This window comes from Haliotis cracherodii, unplaced genomic scaffold (assembly GCF_022045235.1).
Source record: "Haliotis cracherodii isolate W230 unplaced genomic scaffold, xgHalCrac1.p SCAF_8, whole genome shotgun sequence".
NCBI lineage: Eukaryota > Metazoa > Mollusca > Gastropoda > Lepetellida > Haliotidae > Haliotis > Haliotis cracherodii.
The window spans coordinates 50,941,174-50,968,294 of record NW_027266341.1 but is presented as its reverse complement, the minus strand read 5'-3'; the positions used below and the strand labels follow the sequence as shown (position 1 = coordinate 50,968,294).

At 41.0% G+C, this 27,121-nt stretch overlaps 1 protein-coding gene across 1 annotated transcript in view; it reads left to right on the top strand.

The window, feature by feature from the left end:
- LOC139450338 (uncharacterized) overlaps positions 1–11,801 on the top strand; it is a 57,534-nt gene extending 45,733 nt beyond the window's left edge. The window contains exons 2-5 of the mRNA XM_071232016.1: positions 1,340–1,519; positions 3,408–3,665; positions 7,808–8,061; positions 9,507–11,801. Coding sequence (XP_071088117.1) covers positions 1,340–1,519; positions 3,408–3,665; positions 7,808–8,061; positions 9,507–10,237 — 1,423 coding nt within the window. The 3' untranslated portion in view covers positions 10,238–11,801. The remainder of the gene's footprint in view (positions 1–1,339; positions 1,520–3,407; positions 3,666–7,807; positions 8,062–9,506) is intronic.
- Positions 11,802–27,121: the final 15,320 nt, after the last annotated feature.

Below are 27,121 nucleotides of genomic sequence, written 5' to 3'. Positions count from 1 at the left end.
CTGTGCGGCTTTTAGAGACCCCTTTGCTCTTATCACACCAAGGACCGATTATGTTCCGAAGATTCACAGCTACGTTTTTAGGAACGTCAACACAAATAGAAAAAAGTATATGTTTGAGCTGAATATACTAGGATACTACTCAACTTCTGAGACTTCTTACATAGTTAGGGGAGGTCGGGTAGCCTAGTGGTTAAAGCGTTTGCTCGTCACGCCGAAGACCCGGGTTCGATTCCCGACATGGGTACAATGTGTGAAGCCCATTTCTGGTGTACCCCCCTCTGTGATAGAGCTGGAATATTGCTACAAGCGGAGTACCAACTCACTCACTCATGACAGATTGTTGAGTAGCTTACTTTTTAAACCGTAAGAGGCGAGTAAGGGGTTTGGGTGGTCAGGCTCGCTGACTTGGTTGAAACATGTCATCGATCCAATTGCGTGGATCGATACTCATGGTATCAATCACTGTATTGTCTGGTCGGACTCGATTATGTACAGACCGCCGTCATATGGCTGGAATATTGCTGAGTGCGGCTAAAACAACAAACCAACCAACCAACCAACTTTTTAAACGTGGATACGATCAACAATATATATGGATCTTTGCCTTGAGTGTTTGGGTTTGGTTAAACATTATTCCAGTTATATCACGGCGTGTCAGCTGAACGTGTGATGCAGTTCTTAGAGGTTTACCACTTCGGTGAAACTCAAGAACACGAGCGCTGACGAACCAAGAGTGAGTGAGTGAGTGAGTGAGTGAGTTAGGTTTAACGCCGCTTTTAACAGTATTCCAGTTATATCACGGCGTGTCAGCTTAATGTGGGAGGAAAGCCCGAAGTGATGCAGGTCTCAGACGTTTACCACTTCGGTGAAACCCATGAGTACGGGTATGGTGCTAACAAACCTAGAAAGATAATCGGGGCGAACCGGGATTCGAACCCACAACCATAGGTTTCTGGCGTGTTCAAGGGACGCAACTCTGCACAGCGAATCGCGGCACCTCAGACGACTGGGCCATCCATGCCCCCGACGAACCAAGAAGCACAATTACAGTAAATATGAGATTCGAAACACGAATAGATAGAATGTACTCTGGGGCCTCTAGTTTATCTTCGTGTGGGTGTATTCTTCAGCAACTAATTATTAGTGATATGACAGAGGGGCATCTGAGCTTCAAACCTAATCGGGACAAATATGGAACGCGAACCCACAAGAATAAGCGTCTGGTACATCTAAGGGAGGTAACTCAGCACTGCAAATTACGGCGCATAAAACACCCTTTGTGGCGAGTATGCGACGTTTTGGAAGAGTTTTGCCTTAAGTTGTAAATCTTTTGTTTCAGTGTGACATTCGACACTCCTATTCGAGACATCATCGGCGACTCCTTTAAACTTTCCGACGATGTCCGAACGAACCTCGTGAGTCTCCGTGACTTGCTGTCACATCGAGTAGGCGTACCAGCCTACTTCAAAGCTCTGGTTGTCGGCTTCCCGGAAACTGTCGACAGATCGGAAGTAGTCAGGTGAGCTCAACAAAGCAACAAAGCACGACAAACAGCCAAACTACGCTTATCAGGAAACCTTACCTCCCACTTTTCAGTGTTGAATATGGCATACTGTAAGGGACATTCTCGCGATCTCGACCTTTGGAACGAGCTTAATATGCCCAAAACACGAGAATGCGAGATCGCGTGAATGTCCCTTATAGTATTCCATAGTTGAACGTCTATATCTAAACAAGTTACTTATATTCCTTAGTCAGGACATGTCTTAATCCGAATTAAAGGGGTAATATTGTCCGGATTAACGAGGTTTCGCTGTAGTTAAAACACCTGCATAGAGTCTTGGTTATCATAAAGTGAGTATATAGTAAACTAAGCTAAGGTGTGGCGAAATGATGTGCGTGATACCATGCCCCACTTTAACATGAATACCCCACTCAGACACAATGCACTGATTCCGAGCCAACCAGTCCTTGTTTTAGCCCCTTAATGCCGAGCGCCAGACAAGGTAACAAGTACCATCATGTAACGGTTTTTTGTACGAGACGGGCGGGGATCGAACCCCTGACCTTCCCCTCTCCGGGCAGACACTATCCATTCGACCAAGAGGGGTTCATAACTTGTTATACCACAGCTTAAAATATAACACGACTGTATGTGTTAGTAATTCATCCATAACGACCACTTGAAAATTCTCCAAAGCCTGACATGTGCGCTGGCGGCTGTCCCGACGTGCGGTACAAGGTTCTTCTTCCACAACCACTCGAATTATTATCAGATAATCGCCAGCTGAATCCTGGCATGAAAACACAATAACAGCCCAAACTGGGCCAGACTCATATTTTCTGTAATTGTGCTTCTTGGTTCGTCGGGGGCACAGGTGGCCCAGTCGTCTAAGGCGCCGCGATTCGCTGTGCAGAGTTGCGTCCCTTGGGCACGCCAGAAACCTATGACTGTGGGTTCGATTCCCGGTTCGCCCCAATTATGTTTCTAGGTTTGTCACGCCATACCCGTGCTCGTAGGTTTTACCGAAGTGGTAAACGTCTGAGACCTGCATCACTTCGGGCTTTCCTCCCACATTAAGCTGACACGCCGTGATATAACTGGAATACTGTTAAAAGCGGCGTTAAACCCAACTCACTCACTCACTTCAGCTATGTTACGGCGGCGGGTAAATAATAGAGCGAGGAAAACCAGTGGTTGATCAACACGTTACGGTGACATACAATTAGCAAGGTTACACATTGTCGACATTCTATTTGTATTAGTCAGGTCTTAGACTAGCTTGGGCTCTGGGATCTCTTCTACCCGGAATCCTCGTGGATAGTCAAATATGGCCGGGGTGCTAGGGAACTAGCCCCTTGGTTGATTGCGTGTCATCGTTGATCATCCGTGATGATTGTTGCTCTTAATATCAATCACAGATTTGTGGGGCGTTTAACAACAAACATACAAAACAGAGCGACCAACCGATATAACTCGGCTCTTACGGTCATCTATCTGACCATGTCTGACCCGGAATCCCCACAGGGCTGAAATTAACAACCGAGAAGAAGTGTTATTTGGGATTTCACAAAACTGAAAGTGACAAAAGTGGTGTCCGATGCGGTTCCTTATTTACCTTGTATCATATATTCCCGTGTTTTATTTTCAGATGAACAATTGACTTGCCTTTGCATGTGTTTGTAAACGGTCCCACCGATGGGGCAGGATACGCTCACCTTTTCGCGAAGAATTATTTGATAGTGATTCATAAACACATGCTCATAATGTAGTCGGAATCGTACAATCGACTCTCTTTTGGCAGAGATTTCGTACGAATATGAAAAGGATTTTGTTGCTTTTATTTGAATGAAATGAAAATGATATTAGCGCTCCAGTGGTGTAATCTGACGGGTGTTTGTTTCAGGCGGATCCGCTACATGCCCGCCACGGAGCCCATCAGGACCAAGTTTATGTACAGCAACTACATGTACACTCTGGCCGGCTACGTGGCCGAGCGGATGACGGGGAAGTCGTGGGAGAGTCTGGTCGAGGACTACATCCTTACCCCCCTCGGCATGCGCAACAGCGGCTTCATCGACAGACTTTTCAACTTCACCAACTTAGCTTTGCCTGTGGCCACGAAGCACGGGAAACTCACCAACCTGGACCCCATGTTACTGCAGTGAGTGGCCACACATTTACGTGTACACACATTTACATACGTGTACACACATTTACACACGGAAAACTAAATCTGGACCCCATGTTACTGCAGTGAGAGGCCACACATTTACGTGTTCACACAATTACACAAGTGCACACGCATTTACACACGTGTACACACATCTAAACACGTGTACACACATTTACACACGTGTACACACATTTACACACGTGTACACACATTTACACACGGAAAACTAAATCTGGACACCATGTTACTGCACTGAGTTGCGGACCCGAGGATCCGGGGTAGAAAAGGTCTTCAGCAACCCATGCTTGCCGTCAAAGGAGACTATGCTATGCGATTCGCTGTGCAGTGTTGCGTCCCATTGGCACGCCAGAAACCTATGATTGTGGGTTCGAATCCCGGTTCGCCCCGATTATGTTTCTAGGTTTGTCAGCACCATACCCGTGCTCGTGGGTTTCACCGAAGTGGTAAACGTCTAAGACCTGCATCACTTCGGGCTTTCCTCCCACATTAATCTGACACGCCGTGATATAACTGTAATACTGTTAAAAGCGGCGTTAAACCCAACTCACTCACTCACTCCACTAAAGCATCAATACAATAAATTGTCACACATGTAACCTTATATTTGTGATGTGTCATCGCAATTTTAGTTGAAACAAGTCCTAATTTTTGTTGATTATTAAACATAACCAATAAATAAGGATACACTCATATAGTTTGACGAAAACCCAAAAGCATATGTTTACAAGGTACCCCTATTGTGTCGCATGACATTAAAAAAATATTTTAAAAAAATAATCAGCTCAGTTTCCTGCTGCGAGTACTTATATAAAGTCGTCATGGCGGAGGCTATAGACTAAGTATAGTGTGTAATCTTATTTATGTAAGATTTGCTCATTTTTTAAATTGTGTTTTGTAATCTTAGTTCTGTTTGATTTGCAAGTTTATTTATAACCCCGTTTTGCGCGAACAGGCCAGGTGTTATTCAGTATGACTAGCTGCAGGTGTTTCTGTTTAAGACCGATTCACCAAAGTAGAGATTGTAAACACAATATTCGTCCATATATACAAAGTAAGCTGTCGCTGCGCAGCGCAGAGAGAAATAATTTCAGCTTTTGACAGTTATTACTGGGAACGGTATATGTATAACAGGTAATTTGCGGACGCTATTCACAAAAGATTTAACATTTAAGCCACTTTATTAGTTCATCCCACAAGCAAATTAACATATGGGCCATTTATTAGCTCATCAGAATAAGCTTTTTGTATTTGTGTGTTTCTTGTTAAACGGCGCACTCAGCATTATCCCAGCAAAATGGCGGCGGTCTGTTAATAACCGAGTCTGGCCCAGACAATCCAGTGATTGACATCTCGAGCATCGATGTATGCAGTTGGGGTACGATGACATGCATCAACCAAGTCAGTGTGTCTGACCACACTGTTATTTACATACAGCCGTCATATTGCTGAGTGCGGCGTTAAAAAGCAGACAAACTCAGCGGTCTGTAAATATTCAACCAGTGACTGAAAACATGAGCAGCGATCCAAGCCAACGAGAGATTTTGACCACCCAATCCTCTTTCGTCGACTCGAGGCGGTGGGGTCACTTTATTTTTAAAGCGAAGACCTGGGTTCGATTACCGACATTGTTACAATGTGTGAAGCCCATTTCTCGTGTCCTCCGCCGTGGAATTGCTGTAGTATTGCTAAAAGCGGCGTAAAACCATACTCTCTCCACGAGTTCTTCCCAGCATCCTTACATTAGCCAATCGTAATTAATTACACCAATACGACATTATGTCAAACCCACCATAACGCAAATGTTTTCGATAACGGTTATCCAGAGCCCGAACAACTAACACAACTATTAAACATATTTTCTCAAGATACATTTCCCAATAATAATTGGACACAAATGGATCGAAGGCAGAAATAGATGTCATCAAATCTTTTCCGGATATTGCACGAAAAACTGACAATTAGTTGCACGAAATTCCTGAGTCAAATACATCAAGATTACATTCGTGTGGGAGGCTTAACGAGATAGAATTATTCACGCCGTGTATGCGGAAATAGCAGAACATGACACCAGACAGGGTTGAGAAGCTGAGAATATGGTCGGTATTGCCTGTGTAAGGGGTGCCATGAGAATGGCAACGAACGTCCTATTCAAGTCGGCGCCCACATATCTTGTAGGATTCCTGGAAATCCTTTGATACTCTCATGGTGACAGAAACAGAATCCGTGCCAATGACTTTGTGGAGCTATAAGAAATTCGATAATGCATGTACAGTAAACTACGGTTATAACGAACTCAAAGGGACTACTAATTTTAGTTCGTTATAACCGTAATTCGTTATAAGCATATATACAGCATACCTACAGCATGTAGTCGGGACTAAAAAGTTAGTTCGTTATATCCGTAGTTCGTTATAAGCGTGTTCGTTATAACCGTAGTTTACTGAATTCACAAAAATAGCAAAGAAAGAGTGAGTGAGTATGGTTTTACGCCGCTTTTAGCAATATTCCAGCAATGTCACGGCGGGGGACACCAGATATGGGCTTCACACATTGTACCCAAGTCGGGACTCGAATCCGGGTTTTCGACGTGACGTGCGAACGCTTTAACCACTAGGCTACCCGACTGCCAAGCAAAGAGATAAGTCGGGAAGTGAGGGTAAACGCCGCTTTGAACTGTGTTTCAAATACGTCACGGCGTGTCAGCTTAATGTAGAAGAAAGCCACACAAGTTTACCATTTAATTGAAACACTCGAGGAGAATTGAGCTGACAACCAAACATCATAACCGAACCCAAGACCGCTAGAAGACGTAACTATGCACAGCGAATTGCGGCGCTCAGTCATCGATACCCTTGTAAAAAAATAAGTGATTGATCATGAGTGAGTGAGTTTGGCTTTATGTCGCTTTGAACAGTGTTTTAGTTATGTAGTTCAGCTCGTGAGATGTTTGACCGCCTCCGTGGTCTAGTGCGCTGGGGAGTTACGCTGATGCTCTGTCTAGGTCGCTTCTCCACAACCGTTGACCCCCTCCGTGGTCTAGTGGTAGTGCGTCGCCCGGCGAGCGGAAGGTCTGGGGTTTGATCATGCATCTATATTGGGTGAACCGCTTATATCCGTGTTCTTGTTTGTTTATTTGTTGTTTAACGCCGCACTCAGCAATATCCCAGCCATATGACGGCGTTCTGTAAATAATCGAGTGTGGACCAGAAAATCCAGTGATTGACATCATGAGCATCTATCCACGCAATTGGGATCAGTGACATGCATCATCCAGGTCAGCGAGCCTCACCACCCGATCCCGTTTGTCGCTTCTTACGATAAGTACAGTCGCCTTTTATGGCAAGTATGGATTGCTGAAGACCCCGGATCTTCACGGGTTATGGTATATATAACGGTAAAGGATAGAAATGGTACCAAGTGGTTATACGGAACGCTGCCTACCCCTTATTCGCTTCCTCCACACCCGTTCACTATGGTCGTCACAGAATTTTGGTTCATAAACACACGTTGTTTGTCATTTCACACCGTCGAAAAATTATTTCTCCCCAGTTTTCTAAAACAAATAATATTTATCAAAAATCCATTCCTTGTGTCTCCTGCAATGATATTGTTGCTTGTCCTGAAAGTTGCGTTAAGTAGCACCCGGATTGGATATGTTGTAGAATTGATGCCAATAAACCAAGTGTCGTAAGGATGGGACTAAATTTAGTTAGGGGTCAGTTTCAGTGATTTGGTAAATTTCTTTGTCCATGTTATATTATTTATAGGCTTCAGTGATAATGATGGAATGCCCTGTGAAGATCCAGGTTAGAATTGGTCTTCAGCATTCTTCAATTCTTCAAATTCGACAAACGGATCAATTGTTAGCCACGCTGACTTGGTTGACGCATGTCATCGTGTCTCAGTTGCGTACATCGATGCTCATGATGTTAATCACTGGATTGGCTGGCCCAGACTCGATTATTTACAAACTGCCGTCATATAGCTGGGATGTCGCGAGGCGTTTAATACTAACAAACAAACAGAAATCGTTGGAATAAACTGTGTAAAGACACACAAATCGTCTTCAAATGGGGTATTTTACGATACTTCTTTCACTTTTTCTTCAGCGCCGTTCATCCGTGCGGTCCAGCAGGATCCTTGTATTCCACAGCGGCGGACATGGCCAAGTGGGTGCAGCTCCTCCTTAACAACGGCAAGTCTGAACAGGGTGACCAGGTGTTTGACCCCCGGGTCATAGCGGAGACCCAGGAACCTGGCATGGCGGCTCCGGTTCTTCAGGACAATCTCAAGCGACCGACGTTCCCTGTTGGAGATGTGCAGATGTACTATGACATGGCATGGGTCACGTCTCTGTATAGAGGTACGTCCTCGTTATACCGATATACATTCTCGTTATAAAGAGGTTTGTTCTCACTAAACAGAGAGTTGTTACAGAACGCGTCGGTCGAGAAAATAGTTGATCAAAGTCTCTTTATATCGAAATGAGCGCCTCCGTAGTCTAGTGTGTAGATCGTCTGCCCGCGTCACACCAATGCGCTCGGGATACGACAAGGACTGGTCATCTTCCCGAGGCAAGGGTGTTAACTGACTAATAAAGTCCATTTTCCATCCTTGCCGAAATAGGCTGGAATCATGGTATACTTTGGCTGGACTAACGGGTCTATGCATAGTCCAATCATAATCGCGTAACGAATCGTAAACTACCGTGGAGATTTCGGTCGATTTCAGGATTTGTAATGCATGTGTACTCCCAACGTAGTTGATTATTACAAAAGTTTGCACACCAGTCTTTCGATTCATACGTCAATTAACCGAAATAAATCCACAGTCCTTAATTGAATGACGAGCCAAATGTACTGGGCTATCTGTCAATATTGATGTTACAAAATTGTCCACCTCCAGTTTTGGATCAAGCAAAGACTCTTTTGGGAACTGCTACTTGAACTAACCTTGACTAAAATATGGCACGAATCAAAGAAACATGTGAAGTGTATTCATAATGCGCCCCCACGATGTAAGTTGAAAATTCTTAAAATGCGGCCAGATGAAAATTATTCATGTCCTAGACAAGCACCTGATCAATCTCGCACGTGCTGTGGATGACAGATTAACAATAATAATATGACAGAGTCGTCATTTGAGTAGTATATTATATCCATTTGTAATTTTACTGATGCACCAAAACTTAATCGATTTGAATGTAGTGTCTCCGGGCTAATGGCGTCCGGAATGTAGTGTCTAAGGGCTAATGGCGTCCGGAATGTAGTGTATCTGGACTAATGGCGTCCGGAATGTAGTCTCCGGGCTAATGGCGTCCGGAATAGTGCTAATGACGTCCGGAACGTAGCGTCTCCGGGCTAATGGCTTTCGGAATGTAGTGTATCCGGGCTAATGGCGTCCGGAATGTAGTGTCTCCGGGCTAATGGCGTCCTGAATAAGCATTCTCCGGGCAAGCGGGTCCTGATAACCGTTCTTCGCTGACCTGGGGGCACGGATGGCCCAGCCGTCTAAGACGCCGCGATTCGCTGTGCAGAGTTGCGTCCCTTGGGCACGCCAGAAACCTATGATTGTGGGTTCGAATCCCGGTTCACCCCAATTATGTTTCTAGGTTTGTCAGCACCATCCCCGTGCTCGTGGGTTTCACCGAAGTGGTAAACGTCTGAGACCTGCATCACTTCAGGCTTACCACCCACATTGAGCTGACACGCCGCGATATAAGTGGAATACTGTTAAAAGCTGCGTTAAACCCAACTCACTCACTCACTCACTCTTCGCTGACCTTTAATCCAAGTTCTCTTCATTTAGGTTTCAAACTGGTCTGGCACTCGGGAGGCATCATCACACACTCATCCCGCCTCTGGCTCTTCCCGGACAAGAACGTCGGCATCTACGCCGTGGTCAACGGTCCGCAAAGCCACACCAAGTCTCTTGCCCTTAGGGCTATCATGAGCTACGCCGCTGATATACTGCTGGGCGAGGACCCTTGGCTCAACACATCCACCATCTGTTCCTACCCAGCCCCGTGGAAGGAAGGGTTCGAATCCGCCAGCCCCCCTACCGTCACAGACACTACCACCGTCACTGCCCGACCTGCTCAGGACTACGTGGGGTCGTACTACCACAGAGGGTTCGGCGAAATACGGGTGGAGCAGAAAGAGGATGCTGCAGACACCCTGCGGATGACGTTTGGGAGGTTTGGGAAGATGAATCTGTATCCACAGTCGGAAACAATGTTCCACGGACGCTACTATGGCCCGCTGTGGTTCATGAGTGATTCCGACGACCAGTTCCAGCCAGAGATTGTGGAATTCGTGAAAAATAAAGACAATAGGATATCTGGTTTGATATATTCCATAGATACCCAGTACAATAGTACAATGTTCAGTAAGGGGTCGTATTATCCCTTGGAGACACTATCAACATGGACGTTTGCTTGCCCGCACACATCAAGTGCATCAGTGCATAGCTTCTCTCGTGGACTTTTGATAATAACAATTTTGTCAAGTTTATATTGTGATCTCCGACAATGTGTATGACATGTGTATGCCGATCCCGAGGGCGAGATTTGGGCAGGGTCGAGGAAGGGCATGGGTGGGGTCTGGTGGGATGGGTGTGGTCGAAACGAGGTTGTTGGAATGGGGAGAAGGTTAGTTGCGTTTGAATGGGGGTGGGATTTGGCGAGAAGAGCTTAGTAGTGAGAATAGGGATAAAATGAGTCGTGAATGATTGGGATTGGGATTGGGTGAGCTAGGCTCAGATATAGGATGGAATAAAATGTGTTGGGGATTGGATCATATGGGATAAGATGTGGAAATAGTGTTGATGATGAAGATAAGTTGGTTTGGGGTGAGATCATCTTCCAGAGGCAAGGGTGTTAATTAACCGTAACAGTCCAGTTTCCAACCTTGCCGAACTAGGCTGCAGTTATGGAATTATATTTTGGCTGAACTAACGAGTCTATGCATAGTCCAATCGAAATCGTGGAGCGAAATCGACATCCAGTTCGTAAGCAACATGGATTTCAAAGTGCAGATTTCGGTCGACTGCAGGATTTTTCAAAAGATGTGTACCCTCAACGAGGCGATGACACATATTTTCCTAATCTTTTCATGTTTTTAATCACGGTACACACGTGAATTGATACACTTCGCGAGATAATACTCGTTTTATTACATTATAGATCTTGATTATCGATCAGATCGTCTTGACTGGGCGCCGCCGTTTTGTTTGAAGCCAATGCATGTTCTATGAGAGGTGGAATGTGATTGGTCAATAGAAGGGGCATGGAAGGGACATAACCCGTAATAACCACTAGTTGCGCTACGATCGAGCTCAGAAATTCCAGCCTAGTTCTGCAAGGGTGGAAACTGGACTTTCAGAGTCAGTTAACTGCCTTGCCTCCGGAAGATTGGTTGAGAGGGGTCGGATGTTGGAACCGGGATAAAGATGGGTTGGGGTGTGATGGGGTCGGTAGGGTTATATAGCTAGGGATTGATCATAAGTACCATTATTTCTGCTTTGGAAAGTGTCACAAGTCACAAAGTCCTTACACGTAGAGACATACATTAAAATTTATAGGGCACACCATCTCAAATAAATATACACCTTGTTTTTAAATATGCAAGACCGAAACCGGGTGAAAAATGAAACTCGTGTATACCACACATGTCGGACTGACGGGGTCTAGATTGATGGACTTAACTTCTCGCTGTTTTTACCAGGAGTTTGGTAGCCCCGTGAACCTAGTACTCACTCATATTAGCCGTATGTATGTTCCTGAAATGTGAGCAGTGTTATACATATTCGCGGCGTCGCTGTCACTAAGGCGCTGCAATTATATGTGAAGAGTTGCGTCCCTTAGCCGTGCCAGGATCCAGTGATCCGATTATGAATATCCAGTGGTAAACCTCTCGACCCTGCGTCACGTTAGGCTTCCTTCCATGGTAACTTGACATATCGTAATACAAGTGAGTGATATAATGTTCAATACGACTGTTAACCCATCGTACTCACTCGTGTATTTGTCGTAAGATAGCATTATACGATAAATGTGACCACATCAAGTCCTGAATAACTAAACTATTGTAAGAAATTACATAACGACCTCGATAACAATATATTAAATTGTCTTTGTAAATTCGGATGGCCTTGGTAACCTAGCAACTTGAACATTCTTACCACCTTGACATTCAGCATGACCTTGACATACACATTAACAAGCACAATCCCAGATTCTAAGACTTGCGTCCTTTCCGCCCACATTAAGCTGAGACGTCGTGATGAAACCAAATTATACCAAACCCATTCGCTATACGACGATACAGAAGTATCTTCAACAACTAGATTCATAATGTAGCATATTTGAAAATAAAATCACCCCTGCCTGAAAAATATCAAAAGTGTAATTTGGTTACTATCCTCATCATGTTGCTGAAATGATTTTCGCAACAATCCAATATTTAAAATATGACTCCGGTATAATATAGTCGAACCTCGTCTCCTCAACTCGACATAATTTTTTTCTATACGTTGACTCGAGATAAACGTGTACTGACAATTCGGATATAACTCCAAGATACCTTTGAATTGAGATATTTTGGAACTAAATGCATATAATAGTTTTAAATCATTTTTTATAATAATGTTCATTTACACTTCGCTTCGTAGTAGCCGAATATGACTTGACTACTTTCTCTTCCTGGAGCTCCGGTTCTCTCGAAGTTTTCGAGATAACGAGAGTCTATGTACATCTTTCTTAAGCTCTTCTCATGTGTATATATCACACGTACTGAATGATGCCATATTGGATTTCTATATATACTGAACAAAACAGTTGGGGATCATGAATATTGTTGTTTTTTTTTAATGAAATTGTGTGCTCACTCTTTTCACACAAAACATATTAATTAAAAATATTAATGATTCCTTACTCTTTTTGTTCAGCATATTAATATATATATATATACACACATTTTGTTTGTCGCACATGCTACTCTATATTCATGTACATACATATTGTTACGCTTGTATCTATAATGTTTAACAGCTGTTATAGTTTGTCAGTCACCCAGTTCATTTAGAAATAAAACATACCCCATACTAAAACGATGAGTAGTCTGTAGATGAAGATGAAAATGAAGATGGATACAAGGCATCTTACCACAGTAACACTTTCGTAACGACGATGGCAAATATTTGCTTCTCTTTTCACATTGCTTACCTTGGCTGAGTGGTGATGTTCTAAACCCCCAAATTGCTACCGTAAAGTATGGTTATAACGTACTCAAAGGGACTACTAAATTTAGTTCGTTGTAACAGTAGTTCGTTATAAGTATATATACAGCATAACTACAGCAAATGGTCGGGACCAAAAGAGTAGGTTCGTTATATCCGTCAGTTCGTTATAAGCGTGTTCGTTATAACCGTAGTTTACTGTAATCAGAGTCCAACTGCGTGATAGTGAAATACCGCACTCAGCAATATTCCAACCATGTGACAACGTTCTGTAAATAATCAAGTCTGGACCAGAAAATCCAGCGATTGACATTATGAGCATCATTCCACGCAATTGGGATCTATGACATGCATCAACGAAGTCAGTGAGCCTTTAGTTACCACCCGATCCCGTTAGTCGCCTCGTATGACAATCATAGTCACCTTGTATGTCAAGGATGGGTTGCTGAAGACCTATTCTAACCCGGGTACTTTTGTTGTGGACATAATGTGATGTGATAGAGGTATATCCACAAGTATATTAGTCATCTGACCAAATTGTTCCGCTGCGGCAATAACCGGGGTCTGTGGCCTTCAGAAAATGAACCAACTTGAAGAAGGTGTAGTAACAAAGTACTTGCAGAAAAATGGCTTAAGACCAAAACCATCCATGAAGAAGTACAACACTACGGAAGGATGTCCCTCCCTCTGCCAGTGAGTGTAATGTGGTGGGCACAGAACTAAAGCTCGTCGGGGCGACATCCGTTCTGGAAGGCGTGTCAAGCCAGCAATACCAGACATGATCCAGAGAATCACGATATGGTGTCACCGACCGACGAATGACACTTGTACAGTTGGCATTTCCCAGGAGAGGATATATTACATTATCAAAGAAACGCCAATTAATAAAGTATGGGTGCCAAAGCTTCTGACATCTGATCAAAAATGCACCAGGAACAATATGACTTGTGAATATCTAGGTCTATTTGAAGCTGACCCAGAAAAGTTCTTGCAACGATTTGTGACTATTGCTGGACCCATCATTTCCAGTCCAAACAAAACATTCAAAACAATGTGAGCATTCGATATCCACTGCAAACACGAAAACGTCGTTTTTTTCTGTATATGGTCATTGGACGGAAAAACGACGTTATTTGGACCTTTTCAAACCATCGTTTTTCCGTCCAAATAACGTCGTTATTTGACATCGGAATTTACTGGGAGAGAACGATAGCGTTAAGCTCCTCCCTTTCTTGATTGACAATGTCAATCAAGCAACAGCGTCTACCGGTATTTCTACTTCTCAGATTTCATTGGTCAGTCCCCGCGTGTTAGATTACAGGCCCGCGTTTGACGCTGCACTCGAAGCGCTTAGCGGAAGTACTGAAATCAATCGTTCTGCGCATGCGGATTACTTAATGCCTTGACCAAATTTTCCGTTCTGTGCATGCGCGATTTCGCGTATTGTTTCCTAGATTTAATGTCACCACTATTTGACAATGGTTCATAAACACAGACACGTGAAGGTTCGGAATCGTAACGAGTAACTCCATTTAAATTGAAGAAGATCCCCAGTGATATGGGAGATTCCAAGATGAGTTGTTGAAGAACTTTACATTGTATTCCGATTGTTCTTGCATTTACTTATAAGTCAGGAAAATGGACTTAAAAGGGGAGTTGTTGAATGTAATTATTTTAATTATTAAATGTTGCCTATACACTAATCTGGACGAACTTCTCATTGTTCTGTTTATGTCATCCTATATACTATTAGTATGTTACCGTTCTAAAGTCAACCGCTCACATAACATTATATTGTTCATAGTATCAAAGTTTAATCAACACTATCAAGAGCAGCGATTTAAACCACTGAAACACCCAAACACAAGGCTGTTATCAAGCGCTAGTACAGACGTGATGCATTGTAAAAACTGTATCGTGATGTCTTCAGAAATACAATTATACTACGAGATAGTACGGCTAACGCTGACTCACCGGTGGAACAAAGACAATATCGCTAATACAGATATAACGTATTTGAATGTTAATACTAAAGACAAACAATCATTATTTTTGCAGTGACGATATAACACGTATACACGTTTATTGTTAACTTTCATCAGTTTTGCTCTTTATTTTAATAACTTTGTTTTCACATAAATATGTAGCAATACCCGACAAGCATGTAATACATAATTATGGGGCAGTTTTCAATCTTGTACTGACTTACTCTGGTGTTAATGAGCGAAGTTTATTGGCTTGTGTGTAAAACCCCGTTTTTCTGGTAATCCTATTATCACTTAGTTTATTTCTATCTAATGACACCCTGTACTCTGGATCATGGCTCCGTGACTATCCATAACAATTAAGGTGAACATTCAGTTCAAGTAAATGAATGAGTTTGTTTTGACGCTACAGTCAGTCAAAAAACCAATGCTGTGAGGTTTGATAACACACTTCTACCAGGTCCAACATCGTGGATCCTCATTTTCTGCCTAAAGAGAATCATAGTTCATATGCTAATCCATCTGCGAATACCCTCCATTCAAGATGACCTTACTTGTTGCTAAATCTATCATCTATCCCCCCAATCTCACCCCCACGCCCCCCCCCCCCCACGCCCCCACCCCCACATGCACGCACGCACGCAAACACGCACACACGCACACACGCACGCACGCACGCACGCACGCACGCACGCACGCACGCACGCACACACACACACACACACACAAACAAACAAACACACAAACAACTGACCTAAATAACCTGGACAGGAAATACTGCTGATAGCCTCTGGTCAACTCAGCCGCGCCACCGCAGAATGTTCGTTCAACTCTGCAGGGGGCATTCTCAGTGGCTTCAAACGCGCTGAAATGTTTTCGCCTTGCATCCAGAGATGGTGGACAAGTGAAATCGTATGAAATTTGGCTATTTTAGGTCCTATCTCTTTTTTGATTACCCAATAAAGTCAATTCATAGTTACACGGTTGTGAAGAAGCTTACAACTTTATAAGACTTATTCATCTCATTCCAAAAAAGCTACTCGCGCTCACATAAAGTTGTAGTTATTATGTCACTGTTTTATTTCTTTAAAAATACATTACATGTTCAACAATAACAATTAAGATGAACATTCAATTTCCGATATAAGTAAATGAATAAGTGTGTTTTACGCCACAATCAGTCAAAGACCAACGTTGTCCGGTCTGATGACACACAATCTACCAGGTAGCACATTGTGTACACCCTATCCCCATTGAAGTCTCCACTGTGGGTATTCCTGGGGACGAAAAGGCCCAATGTACCTAGGAATTTCATCAATACATTCATGCGCGGCATTCTCTGCCTAAAGAAGATCACATAGTTAACATGCTAATCCAACTCGAACTACCATCCCGCTCAAGATGAATGTTTTATGTAACACCCAACAGGCCCACATTTACGCACGCACGCACGCACGCACGCACGCAAGCACATATTTGGATTTACCAATCCCTGAATTGAGAAGACGTGCGTTACGAAGCTCCTCCAAGTCATCATCAATATCCGTATATGTCTGTGATATCATTACCCATCCAAAGCCGAATATACATTTATTGTGTTTTCTTGACAACAAATGTTATAATTGGGATAACACTTTCTGAGTTAAGTACAGATTCTCGTACTTTATGGGTTGAGTCCCGTCCGGGATTTGAACCCACACTGTGAGAGGCACCCAATCGCCAGAACACAAAGTTGGCGATCTAACCCAGCCACCGAACCAAAAATGTTAGTCCAGATGACGTATACTTTGTGTACTCCTCTGACAAGAGAAAAATGGCACGGCTTCTATGACCGAAAGCTTTGAACCAACAATGCCTTTAAGAAAGTGGTCAACAGTAACACACATTATATTTGGATACCACTTTCTCAGTAAACTACATATTTTAGGGTGGAGATAATGGACGTTGATGGTTCATTATCAATGAACAAATTAAAGCCAAAACTTAACTTATGAATGATTGGTAATGGGAAATGGACAATGGGCAAACGGGAGGCGGGGTAATCAGCGCCATGCCAGTTATCTGTTGGCTTCCCTTGTTGCGTTCCCTTCTTTGCTATCTTTTTACTTTTGTTGTTCTTACAGGTACAAATATATGTTCTCTGCCTCATAGCATTTAATAATATGCACCTGATGAAGGAGAAAGTATATATTCCGAAACGCAGTGTTCCTCCGTTGACATCCATAAATATTTTTCCTTGTGTGTATCAGTTCTTAATGCCCTTCAAAGACTCAATCTAGCTTTGTTTTTAAATGTGGTGATATTTGCGTAGAATATAATATGGTCATGCCTATATACATTTTGGTCTTTGTCTACATAAGCATTTAGACATACAATTTAGAGCTAAGGGCATTGCTATTTCTGCAGGCATGAAGTACACGTCATAGCAAGCTGTGATCTTTATTCATACTTTAGATATTCGTAATGGAGATCTGTAACTGAAGTTTACCGTAATCTTCCGCAACTCTCACCTCCTGACCAGTTGAACGTCTAGTGCATTCAGATGCCATTGTAAAATTCCAGGCTGCCCCTCTTTCTGTGATGTTTTGACGGCTGAAATCTATTGCGTTATAATAATCTCTGTTTGCTGATATATAATATGTACATGTTGTAAAATATTTACGATATTTTAAACGTGTAATTCGATGCATATGCAATGCAATGTGAACATAAGTGCGGATGCACGAAGGCGGTTATAGTCATAGTTATACTGCGATGGATGTAGGGGAATGGAAGGGGTGTGTATGTATGTATGAAAGCACGAATACCGATACATGAGGGCGGATATAATTATAGATCGATGGATGTTGGGGAATGGTGGGAGGATGGATTATGTATGAAAGCATGCGCATGGATCCATGATGGCTGACGTAGACATAATGGTGGGGAAAGAAAAATGTGATGTGTGTGTGTGTGTGTGTGTGTGTGTGTGTGTGTGTGTGTGTGTGTGTGTGTGTGTGTGTGTGTGTGTGTGTGTGTGTGTGTGTGTGTGTGTGTGTGTGTGTCTGTGTCTGTGTCTGTGTGTGTGCGTGCGTGCGTGCATGCGTGCATGCGTTGTGATACGAGGGTTGGGGAACATGTTGTCAGATGATTGTGTGAGTAAGTTAAGTGGTTGAGGATGTGGCAGGTATGAGTATTGATACATGCAGACTTGGGGTTTGGGGACTGGGTGTGCCTGTACTGAGGTCTTTTGTTTCACTCACTTGTAGTGTTTTCTTTCACTCAAATACTGTTTTACGCATTTTAATGACTGAAACTGTAGTGACTCAAAGGTCACACTGGCCGGGCATTCAACATATCTACCCCAAATACATACGTAGCCATTTTTATGATGTACAATTATTCTTCTACCTCACACACACACACACACACACACACACACACACACACACGCACGCACGCACGCACGCACGCACGCACGCACGCACGCACGCACACACACACACACACATTAATTGTTTTATTAAATGTATCTTCGAGAGTCAGTAAGAAACTAGAAATAACTGCCTTTGTTCTGTAAACCTCACCAAGTTTCAGCTTTCACCTCTTCCTTTGTGGACTGAGGTTTCACATTTGTAAAATGATCTCTCTTATCTGTCTGTACCATCAACTTAACTGCCCTCACCCCCTGCAGTTTTCCCGTCCCATATTGCCAAGCAGGTGACCCACAAGGAGGAATACCGCCCTCCCTCAGTCCAGTGATACTGTGCCTAGCACAATATGTTGGGGATACGTAGCCTTGCTGTGGGCAAACATTTTGTAACAATTTGGCAAACTTTGATATGTAAACAGCAAATATTATTCAGTTTTATTTCAACAAAAACGGAAAAAATCGGATCCTACTTATTTTGTGGATACCATAACAATAAATCAAGCCAATAGATCGTTTGAGCTGGCATGAATATAAAAAATAATTAGCAAGTCGATAGTCATAATTCCCTCTGTTGGTCCCACGTGAAATGTTCTTCATGAATAGAATAGATGGCTGATAGACGTTCGACCGAATAATATCATTTGCTTACTTCAACTGTTCATCTAATTTCCATGAATGTATGTTACATAGTTCATATGTTCATGGGCTTCTTCACTGAATGTATAGTGTGGAGGACTACTTCACTTGAGGATAAGTAACATAATGATGATAATTATGATAGTATTGCCATTATTATTCCTTCAGATTATTAAAAAAAAGTTATTTGTTTCATAGAGAGAAAGAGGTATGGAGATTGTGAGATTATTTTTAGCATCGGAATTGTTAACATAATTCTTAAAGATATTATGTTTTGTTTGTTTGTTGTTAAATGCTGCACTCAGCAACGTAAGGATATTAAAACATTACATTTAGGTTCAGTTGTATTTGTATATTTGTATCATTTTGCAAATGTTACAGAGACCTGATAAGGGATATATAATAACGTATAGTCGCTATTCTTAAAGTAAGAATATGGTAGATTTATCAACCAGAAATATTGCACACAAGAGGATAATCATATTTCATGACACAATTCAACGTCGAAGTCAACGATATGTGTGTATGTTATTGCTACATGACACGGATACGTCATGATAAAGCAATTAGAAATTGGCATTTCATGATATAAGATAGCTACGCGATAAATCACAAAGAACAAAGAAGGAAGCGATATTTATTTCAAGATAAAACATTGTTCTATCATGACGTCATTTATTGAGATTCGAACATGCACTCGCAACTTGAAAAGTAATATTTGTAAATTTGACCTTATGTTTGAGAGGTATGTGTTTAGTGAGTTGTTCCCAATAAATGTTGCTGGAGAATCCGAAAGTGAGAGTGATATGACAATCGGTATTGGGGGAAAAGGTACAGATGATTGACGAGAAAATTGTGAGAATATGCGGGACCATGGATTTATCTAGCATGGCCTCTGTCGGATTCTATTAAAGGAATCATCATTATTTAAGTACGGGTAAATATTGTTAAGCGTGTATATTTTCCTAATTTAACACCCTAAAAGAGGCTCTACGTAATGTTGATATCGCATATAGAAATAAACGAGTCTCGGTCGTTGTTTATCGTACAATAAACAACTCCCACTCGTCGTTTGTTTCTTAATTACATGACCATATACACTAACATTATATCTTTTCATGTTTATCGGTCAACAAAAGCGACATAAGCATTTCCATTATCATGAGAAACCCTTGCCAAAAGTAGCGCCAACTGCACCATTGCGACAACATCAGGAGCATCTTTCATGATTCATCATAATAAATGATGACATTGGATGCTCGCAAAAACGCGAGCTCATTCCGATCCACTAGTGGCACCCGCCACAAACACAACCAAAGGCAAGCCAATTTTTCACCCGAAAAGGCAAAGAATTGCATCTGACATCATTTTTGTCATTGATACGTCAAACCTGGAAATGCCGTCTACACGTCCAACACAAAGCCCAAGCCAGGACCCAAATCCTTCAAACCCGGCCAAAGTTCTGTTTATTACATACATTTCCCCCTAACCTTAAATAATCTATACTAGTTCTGAAGTAAATCGTATTTACCCGTATGAATCGTTTTATGTTATCTATTGCCGATAAACAGAATATGCACACTTTCTGAAAGTACTGTGTGATAAGTCACGCACCAAACCTATACTCTCGATATACATGCTGCTCTTACTTAAAAAAGAATATTGGGTTAACAAGATACGTATATTAAAGTACCATGCTTTCCTGATGTTCTCTCATTCTAATTTGAAATAATGGCATAAATAGTTACCACTCATCTTTCAATATTTTTCAAGGTTGGGTTAATCACGAACATATTTGAATATGTACAACATCTATACTTACTTATCTTTATACTTAAAGGCATCAGGTTTGTCTGTCATAAGACCCCGAAACAAATATGTCCAACACATCCCAATATTTGGCTCTTGGCTCCTTGTTCTTATATTTTATAAGTATTGTTTAAACAACTATATTTTTCTGTAAAATATGTTCATTTCAGAAATTAGATGTTATTCTAGCATCAGGTCTGTGGTACGTTTACTGCATCAGCATTACATTAAAACGATATTACATTATATAAATCCATACAGAGGAAATGCTTAACATTTATCTTTTAAGGAAGAGTGCAGGACGACTTGCTTTATACATATAAATGTGGACATATATGTATGGACATTTGGATGATACAGATATACCTCCTTAAAGCTAGTGTTCGTAGATGACTGTAGAAAATGGAATAATAATGTGAGTAATCGGGTTAATACCACGTTCAGCAAAATTTAGCCATATTGCGATATTGGTTTCCAACATACAAGACGCGGACCATGAAATTATGACTTGAATTTGGACCTGGCTTTCTGGTGTGATGTAACACCCCAGAATCTCCGGTAGAAAAAGGGCTCAAAGCACGAATTAAGATCACGAGATGATACTGATGTATGCATCTGGACATATATTTGCGTAGTATTACTACCTTAATTCATCAGTAAATATGTATTTTGCATAAAAGGATATTATAGGATCGACGCTGACATGCGCATATAACCTATTCACCAGTGCTGTAATATTTCATTTCTTCTGACACATATCGACACGAGAAATTATATTTAAATTTAAAAGGAGCCCAAGTGGAATAGAAATTTGAGTCTGAACCTGTTGAACAAGGCTTGTTTCATTTTGGGCTATAGCATTGCCGCAAGGCCTGGGCGGAAGGGAACACCTGTTTGCACCCATCAGATACCAATCACAACTTCTCTCTCCAAACGAAAACAAAATACGAAAAATGTCGGAAGTGTATCCTCCTAATTTTCTATTTAGATACATGTTTTAACTTTAAAGTAATTATATGTATCTCATGTATTATTGGTATCTGTGATGCTGGTACCGTTTTGTTGCCATTGTGTAGCTTTTGTGAAGTTAGTATGACTATATCAAATACATGCCTTGAAATATGGACTTGTGAAAGAACTCATCATTGAATCATTTGCATTTAAATTAATGCATATACCATTTACTTGGCGTGTATGGACATATTATCCATCTACTTATACACACTTATTATGGACATATACAGAATTTCATTGTACCTTATTATTTAAAAAAATACCCGTGAAGATCCGGGTTAGAATAGGCATTCAACAACCCATGCTTGTACGAAGGCGACTTGGCTCGCTGACTTGGTTGATGCATGTCATCGTATCCCAAATGCGTAGATCGGTGCTCTTGATGATAATGACTAAATTGTTTGGTCCAGACTGGATTATTTACGAACTACCGTCATATAGCTGGTATATTGCTGAGCGCGGCGTTAAACAACAAACAATCAAACAAAATCTATATAATTATTAAACACCTTCCAACAATGAGAAATTAAACTTATATTTTCTAAATATTCTGTTATATTTATAACATAATTTGATTCATAATTTAATTATTGCGTTGCTTTCTTCCCTGTCATTCAATGTGCATGTTCAAACCCCTAAACTTTTAATATTTCATTTTTCATAAATGGCTACGTTAGTGCGTTGCCTAGATCTCTCGTTATCTATTCACAAGAATAGATTAAAATAATTTGTTTTACTATCATATTTCTGTTTATCTAATTCATAATACGAAATTGATAATTCATTTATAATAGTATAGATCATATTCGTGTATATCACTATCTGATGCTAAGGTTTTATTTCAGAAAATATAATTAATTCAAAATGTAGAAAGATACACAATTTGCCATTATTTGACTTTTAAACTGTACAAAGTGGGATATAATGATCAGAATGCCTGTAACGGGTAGTATTTAAGAAAGAAATATTTGTCGAGGAGTCCCATTTTTCAGATATGCCCTTCAGTAGTATTATCTCATATCTCCAGAGAGAGGTTTACATTGTAGTTCTCATTATTTGTGGATAATTCAAAAAGCAACATAGAAAATATATATGCTACCATGACGAAAGAATACAGAGTATACATAACTCGCAATTCTATATATTCAGCACACAGCCCAAAACCGAAATTCCACAACATATCCGATTACACTGATTAAGGCTGTCCCAGTTCTCCATGCGATACTGACGCCCGTTCGTCTCCCAGACCATACAGAATAAATTTAAAAGGAATCCAGCTCAAGTCTAGAACGATTTGGCAAGCCTAGATTGCCTTAATTCTATCCATGAAAGTAAGCATTAATAAAAAAATATTGTTCTTGTCTGCTTCAGATTATTTTAACTAGGAAAATTGTACTGACACCGGCGCTGTCCCTATTGAAGCTATCCATAAGAATTTCGAATTGCCGTCCATTGTTCGATGTCAATACATCGATGACAAGTGAGGATATCATAAAGTAATCGTTGATGCCGCGCTACACTTTGATAACAATTATAATCAAGTTGACTGGTGTGTACATTACTACAGTGAACATATACATGATCATGCCCTAATAATCAAATGCCGTAATGTCAAATACTAATTTATTATTGTGTGATGAATTTAACTGGATCAGTGGTAACATGTGATATTAATATTCAATCAATTTATTTCCTGGTTGGTCCATCCATGTCTACAAAATCAAAATAATACAATTAAAATGGAGCATAGAACAATTCTTAATTTCAGGCTAGAGCTGTGGAAATCTAGACTTTCCCAATCATTATAGACTTGAGTTGGTCTCATGTTTTACATTATTCTCTTGGGTCAACGTCACAGCTCATACCATACACTAACAAGACCAGCTTGCCCTCCGCCGGAGCTCCCGGATTTTGGTTATATCATCTAACATGGCCAACTCTGCTCTTAAGTAAACAAGAACCTAATCAGCGAGGGGTCCTTTATCATCCCTATGTGGCTGCTTATAAAAATCTGATATCTATTCCCAAAGACCTGGTTAATAATATATTTTCTGCTGAATATTCGAAACAAATAGAGTGAGTTGGTACTACATGTACATATGTATACGGTTCTATTTTAAATGACTGCAGCGCTCCATTATGAAAACAATTTGTTTTAACGCCGCTCTCAGCAGTATTCCAGTGATATATGACGGCGGTCTGTTGTATATGAAATATATGCAATTGAATCTTGAATCTTGAAAGTTGTAACATTTCCGCAAATAAGTATCGCATGCAGTATACAGTATATCAACTGCAATATACTGTATACATCAGTATACAGTGTGTCGCGAGCTCTGCGCTGGGCTGGAGCACACATTTCCTACACCTCTCCCTTCGGCAAACACATCACGAGGGTTGCAACGAGGTCACAGGTCAGGCGTGCACTCGTCAGTTGTCTAATACGGTCAAGAGTAAGATCTTCCGGAAGAACACTGGAACTGGGAGTTGAACACTAAGCACTTTTAGAGAAGAGCTCACAATAAAACGTTATGGTCTCGCGGACGGACTTGTGTTTTCATTTCAAAACGTACATTTATCAGGTTGAACTTCCTAACTGTAACAATAACTGAACTTTACGCCTTTTATGCACATTTGTGATGGGGCGACAATGCGACAACGAGACATATTTTGACCTTGAAAATGTCGCGCTACGGCATCGTCGCCCTTTTGTTAAATAAAGAAAAGGATTATCAAAGAGCGACAATGCGAACACGCGACAATGCGACAAATGGCCAATTGTCGCGCTTTTGTTAATTTTGACACGTTTTGCTTGTTTTTATCAAGGCGTCAAGGCGACAATGCGACAACGAGACAATGTCCCTTCCATAGTAATCCGTGCAAATAAAACTGAGTAATGAAATAGAAGTCTGACATGCCAGTTAAAAGATATAGTGTTGCAGCTTCTGATTTAATAGATCTTCAAGAAGGGTTATCAATAATGGGATGGGTGATGAGTTCAACTGCATACGCTGTGATTAACAATAATGCTCCGAGCCAATACATTTTGTCAAATGTATGACATGTATTACGTGAATGAACATATTGTTTATACTCGTCCATGTTTTTGACGGACAAAATAATTTACATGCTCGGTAAAACTGAGGACGGGCATCATTGTGTGTTTCCGTGCTTTGTTCAGGTGAACAATTGACTTGTCCTTGCATGTGTTTGTGACGGGTGCCACTTGTGTGGCAGGATACGCTCACCTTTTCCCGAACACCCATTGGATGACCTGAACCACTTCGGATTTTTATCCCACAGCAGTCTGATACACCATGATATAACTGAAATACTGAAATACTGTACAGTTGAAAATGATGTTTAATGCGATTACCGTAGTGTGTTACTGCAACTGTTCATATTTTGTGCAGTGATGTTATGTAATATGTAAAAGAAAGCATATTCAATTATACAATTGATTTGAATAGAATATACTTGCCTCAGTGTATTTTATTAACGCCCCAAATCGTAATTTAAACACATAAAATAACAGATCACGCATGGTGCCTTGACTTACTACTAGATTTAATGGGCCACCCCGGAATAAAATAGTTCCCCCCAAAGCGAGGAACATATGTTTTAGTATGTTTACAAGGAATATATTCCAAACAATATCCTCATTAGATGAGAAGATCTTTTACAGAATTACCTCAGAAAGTCAATTACAATGAGAGGGCGTCGTAATACATTTACATCAAGTACAATACGTCAAAATGGCCGACACGATAAACGTGACGGGAGATATTTTCGAAGTTGTTAATTAACCTGTGGCTATTTCAAGCCTTTGGCATCACTGATCAATTGGCCGATCATTGAAAGGTGATTGTGAAGATGTGTCAAATAGATACTAAGGTAAATTCATAGATTTCTGTAAATTGTCACTGCGACAGTTTGGATTTTTTTTCGTGGTTTTTCTCTCTGGGATGGGTTGTAGCGAGGGTATCCTTAAATGGGCTTGCAACCACGCTTCTGTATGAATTCGTACCACGGAATTCCAAGGGTTTTCCCCAGGAATGTGGAAGCAGTCAGTGTTTACGCCTTTTCAAGAATACAGTCACGTGAAGAACGTCATGTGACCGACCTCGCGTCCAAGTCGTATATCTTGTAAATTTCACATTAAAAAATTAGTTATTGTTATAACCAAATGAAACACAACCCATTATCCGATAGGGGTAACTGTACATAGCCGTTACCACAATAAACTTAGTAACATTGTTTGGTTTGACTTCTTGGCGCGTGTCTGAATTCCATTAACATGTAACATATCCTAAAACTAGCTTATCAGCAAATCTCGCTGCACTGCGCGCGACAGATACTAGAGCAAGGCATGCCAGAAATACGAAACCTAAAGCTTCCGAAAGGAAGCCTTGGACATCACGTGCGCCGGGGGACCAGCGCCATCTGATTGGCCGTTAACAGTTGTACAAGGCGGAGCAAAAAGCATCGTTTTTCCGTCCATTTTACGCTTGAAAAACTCGACCCTTTTCTGGACACTTTCTAGACGCTGACCAATTAATCAATTTTAATGAATTTTTAGTCGTTTTTCCGTCCAATGACCATATACGGAAAAAAACGACGTTTTCGTGTTTGCAGTGATCACCACCACCAAAGAAGGCAAAGACTGTCGGAAAAAAATAACTTCAATGTCTTTTGGCCTTGTCTTTCTATGTGAAGCTCAGAACTTATCAATCAACCCTGGTAAAGAATTATCATTCATTGCGACATTTTGGTTAATTTGATTAACCCTCTTTCTGACATAATGTTTCACATGTGTTAATAGCTCTTAATATACATATAGAGGTACAAAGTAAAAAGAGGTAAAAAGTACTGCTTACAGCTTCAGTAGCAGAGCCATTAGTGATGTCATTTGATTGTGACGTCATGGTAACCAATGACGTCACAATGGTCTGCAAAGCATTGTGAAATTTCATTGCAGCGATATCTACAGTATAGATATCGCTTGATCTCACCCAAGCGATATCTCCTGTGGGAGCCAGTTTTTGATGATAAATGGTAATAGCTCATTTTATTCAGTTTATGGTATTGTAATATTCCAAGTTCATGTACGTGAGGTTGATGCTTGAGTTATTTCCGATCCTGTCCTTTGTTTTACTATTAACGTGTCCCGATTTAATTCTGTTTTAATTATGTTCTCTTTCATTTTACTGAGTTTTGGGTAATTAAATAGATTCTGATTGTAAATGTAATTCTGTGCCAAACTCGCGTTCAGAAGAGTCAGTTTATATGTGTGTGTTTTTATTTCAAGCTCATGAGGTCACTTTTGTGCA